The 5,498-nt window shown below is 44.1% G+C and overlaps 1 protein-coding gene across 1 annotated transcript; it reads left to right on the forward strand.

The window, feature by feature from the left end:
• Positions 1 to 4,024: 4,024 nt before the first annotated feature.
• Positions 4,025 to 4,952, forward strand: LOC104946970 (kinesin-like protein KIFC3; the record flags this gene model as incomplete). Its single annotated transcript, XM_010772888.1, has 3 exons — positions 4,025 to 4,153; positions 4,299 to 4,410; positions 4,737 to 4,952. Coding segments are annotated over exons 1-3 (451 nt in total), but the record flags the coding sequence as incomplete, so codon positions are not given.
• Positions 4,953 to 5,498: the final 546 nt, after the last annotated feature.

A 5,498-nucleotide genomic window follows, 5' to 3' on the forward strand; every position in this document is an offset into this window, starting at 1 on the left:
TATATATATATATATAGTGCTCTTCTAGGTAATCAAAGTAGCTTAAACTATAAACGAGAACACTGTGTATAAAGTGATCAGGGTCCCGGTCCGCTTGATAATCTCAGACCTCGTTAATCTGACAGAGTTCTCCGTTTACGTCCAGATGTTCTGTTACACAACATCTGGAGATCAACACGTGACTTTAATATGATCCGCTTTACATAACTGCTCTGATCTGTAGAGAACTGAATCCTGCAGATCAGAGAAACACACACACAGCTCCCTCTTTAACCTGTTCGTACAACTTCACCAACCAGGTTATGTTTGGAGTTCTGGTTCTCAGATTTTCCAGAAACACTACCTGCCTGATTTGCATGAAACTTGTTGGAAGGGTAAAACTTGGAGCAATAAAGAACATCTTACATTTTGAAGCGGATACTCTGATTATATCTCCCTCTGTTAACGTTTCAAATGGTCGTTTTGTCCTTGGTGGAGGTGTGTGAGTGGCAAAGCTCTGCTGTGCATCTCAGCTTATCTCAGCCTTTGTGCTGCTGTGGATTTATTAAGGGTTTTCTTATTTTTAATCATTGTGCTTCATGTCGTTGCAGCTTCAAGCAACAGACTCCATGTTTCTGTGTGTTTGCATCATCACGTCACATGGAAATATTCTGCATGTTCGCTGCTTCGTTTTACACATTTATCCAAAACTCAGTGGATCGACTCGTGCTATCAAGAAAATTAAGCATAGTTAGAAAAGAGACGGAAAATGTCTGTAAAGTTTCCAAAAAGTAAATCAAAACATTTCTAAAAACTTCAAGCCTTTTTACTTTTGTATTGTTTGAAATCCCTTCTTTGCTTTTCCCCCAAACAGCCATCCTTTCATTATGTTAGATTAAGCTTTTATCCAAAGCAACTCAACACTAAGTGGATTCAACCAGGAAGAAACACACCTGAATCCTGCAGGTACTTCAAATACGCTAAACCCTATTCATTTCCAGAGCTCGTTCCATTGATGTGAAACCAGTATTGATGAGGGGAACCAGTATTGATGAGGGGAACCAGTATTGATGAGGGGAACCAGTATTGATGAGGGGAACCAGTATTGATGAGGGGAACCAGTATTGATGAGGGGAACCAGTATTGATGAGGGGAACCAGTATTGATGAGGGGAACCAGTATTGATGAGGGGAACCAGTATTGATGAGGGGAACCAGTATTGATGAGGGGAACCAGTATTGATGAGGGGAACCAGTCCTCCTCATCAATACTGGTTCCCCTCATCAATACTGGTTCCCCTCATCAATACNGGGCAGACGGGCTCGGGGAAGACGTTCACCATGGAGGTACCATCAGACGTTTCCACGGTAACATGTGGAGCCCCTCTTCTTCTTCTTCGGTGGTATTAAACATGTATCTGTGTGTGGTGTGTTCAGGGAGCGTTGGATAACCCGGGCATCAACCAGCGCGCTCTCCGCCTGCTGTTCTCCGAGGTGACGGACAAACTGGACTGGGACTACACCATGCTGACGGAGATCTTGTAGTCCCAGTCCAGTTTGTCCGTCACCTCGGAGAACAGCAGGCGGAGAGCGCGCTGGTTGATGCCCGGGTTATCCAACGCTCCCTGAACACACCACACNAACCTACACACACACACACACACACACGCACATGCACGCACACACACACACACACAACCTGCACACGCACGCACACACACACACACTCACACACACACACTGCACACAGGTAACACACACACACACAACCTCCACACACACACACACACACACACACACACACACACACACACACACACACACACACACACACACACACACACACACAACCTACACACACACACACACACACACACACACACACACACACACACACACACACACACACACACACACACAACCTGCACACACACACACAACCTGCACACACACACACACACACACACACTCACACTCACACACAACCTGCACACAGGTAACCCACAACCTGCACACAGGTAACACACACACACACACACACACACACACACACACACACACACACACACACACACACACACACACACACACACACACACACACACACACACACACACACACACACACACACACACACACACACAGGTAACACAACACAACCTGCAGGGTGTAGAGCTGACGGAGAGCACCGGAACGCAGCTCCAGCCCTTCAGAGATGTCAGTCCCCATAAGGAGCCGTACTCATGCTGCAGTCTCTGCGTGGCTGTGTCTTTAGCTGAAAGCCCGGTGGCGTCTGTTCCTCTCTCACACTGATCAGACAGTCAATAACGCCATCGAAGATAATATGATACAGTGAGTACTTCTGGGTCCGTGTGTGTCACTCGAGCTCGCTAAGCTAAGGATATAAGGAGCTGTTTCTACGGGAAGGAATCTATTTAAATACATTATGTTATTTAAATACATTAAATGAACTATAAAATAAGCTATAAATAAAGTCAAACTAAAATAAAACAACATTTACATCTTTATAAATCTTGAATACAATGAAGTATTGATTAAATACATTTAAAACACACTGACCCTCCTCTCTGACGCTGCAGATGATCTCCGATCACAAACGTCTCAGCGACTTCTTCTCCAGCGACGAGACGGTTTGCACACCGCCCAAGGTTGGCCCCGCCCCCTCCTTGTGACATCTTCAGTGTTGGAGAGCTCCGTCAAACCCAGTAAAGACTCCCAGAGCTCCCAGTAGTTCCACTAAACTCTAGATTAACAGCTGATTAGAGATTTAGGCTTTTTCTGTGGTCCCTGCCCTCCTCCTGATCCTCGTTCACCTGCGGCTAGATTCTCCAGAGTTTGCCCATTGTGTTTATCTCCATTGAAACCCACTGGCTTAGCGTAGTAGCTGCTCTTAGTGTTGGTCATTTGTGGTTTTTAGTCTGGATTTGATCTCAAATGTTTATTTCGTTCAGTCGTCTTTGAATTTCTGAAATTCTAAGATTGCATTTGTCTAATTGATTGTGTGTAACCGAGCTACTTCCAGCCTGGATGAGTAAAAATAAATAAATAATGTAACTACGTTTTTCCAAATGTTTTGCCCAATGTACTGCTTTAGAGAATATTTAACCTCCATGCACTGTTGGAACACTCTGCAGCTTCTGTAGTTGTTACCTTGAGGTTATCACATTGTGCCGGCAACAGTGTGTGTATAAACCCGAGCGTTAGTCTCGTCATACCTGAGAACATAACGAGGCTTAATCAGCCCAAAAAGTGTCTCAGACGAAAGATCAGAAAATAAAAACAAACGTTCCTAAGGTGCGTCCGGTGTGAACAGCTTCAGTTGTCGGTCCTTCTTTAACTGGTGTGTGTGTCTGTGTGTGTGTGTGTGTGTGTGTGTGTGTGTGTGTCCGTCTCTGTGTTCTTCTTCGTTGTTTTGTTTTCACTCTTTCTGGGGTTGATGACAAATGATGTGAGTTGAAAGGGCTGCAACTAAACATTATATTCACTGTCCGATGATCAGTTTCTCAGTTAATCGTTTGTCAAATGTTTCCCTAAAGCCAAAAGACTTCCTCAAAAGTGTGTGTGTGTGTGTGTGTGTGTGTGTGTGTGTGTGTGTGTGTGTGTGTGTGTGTGTGTGTGTGTGTGTGTGTGTGTGTGTGTGTGTGTGTGTGTGTGTGTGTGTGTGTGTGTGTGTGTGTGTGTGTGTGAGAGAGAGAGAGAGTGTGTGGTCTGAAGGAGTTAAATAAAGATATCAAATGTGAGAGAGGGAGAGAGAGAGAGAGAGTCTGTGTGAGAGAGAGAGAGAGAGAGTGTGCGCGCGAGAGAGAGAGAGAGTGTGTGTGTGTGTGTGTGTGTGTGTGTGTGTGTGTGTGTGTGTGTGTGTGTGTGTGTGTGTGTGTGTGTGTGTGTGTGTGTGTGTGTGTGTGTGAGAGACAGAGAGAGAGAGTGTGTGTGTGTGTGTGTGTGTGTGTGTGTGTGTGTGTGTGTGTGTGTGTGTGTGTGTGTGTGTGTGTGTGTGTGTGTGTGTGTGTGTGTGTGTTGCAGGGGTCCGGATGAACCTGCTGAGTCTGCATCCGGCCCTGAGGACCCTCACCTCGGACTACAACTGTCTGAAGAGGCAGGTGCAGGAGTTCCCCTTCATGCTGGAGAAGGCCATCAGCGAGGCCAAGCAGGAGGTGAGAGGGCGGGGGGCGTCACTTCATATTTCAGGAAGTAAAATAAGACCTGTTTGCAGCCATTAACAGTTGCAGCATTTCTCGGATTAAACGTTTTGAGGATGAAGAAGTCCTTTGAGTTGGAGCTTTTACCCTGTGCCCTCAGATCTGTCAGGTGATCAGCGATGTGAGCAGCACCAACGAGCAGCTGCTGCGGAAATACAAGCGAGAAATGAACCTGAGGAAGAAGTGCCACAACGAGCTCGTGCGCCTCAAAGGTCGGACGCTTTAAAACTCAAAGGAAATATTACTTTCTGATTATTATTTGAATGCAAGTGTCAGTATTTGTTTCCAGGTTCAGTTTGCACCTCTGTCCCTTTGCCTTTGTTTACTGTTTCCTATATGTATATTTCACTTTTTATAAAGGGCTTTTTTATATATATATAATACATCCATTTTTCTTTTTCAAAATACGAAAAAAGGCTATTCTGGTCAATTGTCTAATTTCTCGTGAGAATAAATGGGGGTTGCTGTTTTTATTTCTCTGTAAAAATGTCAGACTTCCTGAGTTTGTGTTAACGTTGCCCCGCCCTCCGTCTGCCAGGCAACATCCGGGTGTTCTGCCGCGTGCGCCCGGTCAGCCAGGAGGAGCAGGACTCGGCCGACTCGAAGACGATGCTGAGCTTCGACTCCGAGGACGACGCCGTGCTCTACCTCTGCAACAAGGGCAAGACCATGACCTTCGACCTGGACAAGGTGTTCACCCCGGGCGCCACGCAGGAGGAGGTGAGGACCGGGGTCAAACATCTGAAACGCTCAAGTAAAAAAGAGCTGTAACAACTTTGATAATGGGTTCAATATTGATTTTCAGCGTCTTAGTTTTGGATTTGCTGCTTTTCTACAAAAATTGGAGTCAAAATATTTGGGTTTTAGACATATTTTTCTCATACTTTCCAGATATATTTAATATTATTTGTGGATACATTTTTCATATATTATTTTCATACATATTTTAAGGGATTTTTAACATTTTTCAGACATTTGGGGGATTTTTTTCTTGCAGACGCATCACAAGACGATCAACATATTTTTTTATATTTTTCTGATATTTTTTATACTTTTTTGACATTTCTTTCACATAGTTCTCTGCCCTTTTTATTTATTTAGTTTAACACATTTTTCAATTTTTTTTCCAATTTTTTATCTTACTTCAGAGATTTTTTACCATTAATCTACTAAACAAAAGGTGCTCGACAACAGTTTTGATAATCAACACATCTTCAAAGCAGGCATGCTTTTAAATACCAGTTACCTCTGAAATCATATTAAACAGAATATATATCTGCTCCCTGATTGGTCCTCAGGT

This window comes from Notothenia coriiceps, unplaced genomic scaffold (assembly GCF_000735185.1).
Source record: "Notothenia coriiceps isolate Sejong01 unplaced genomic scaffold, NC01 NC01_scaffold00011709, whole genome shotgun sequence".
Taxonomy (NCBI): domain Eukaryota; kingdom Metazoa; phylum Chordata; class Actinopteri; order Perciformes; family Nototheniidae; genus Notothenia; species Notothenia coriiceps.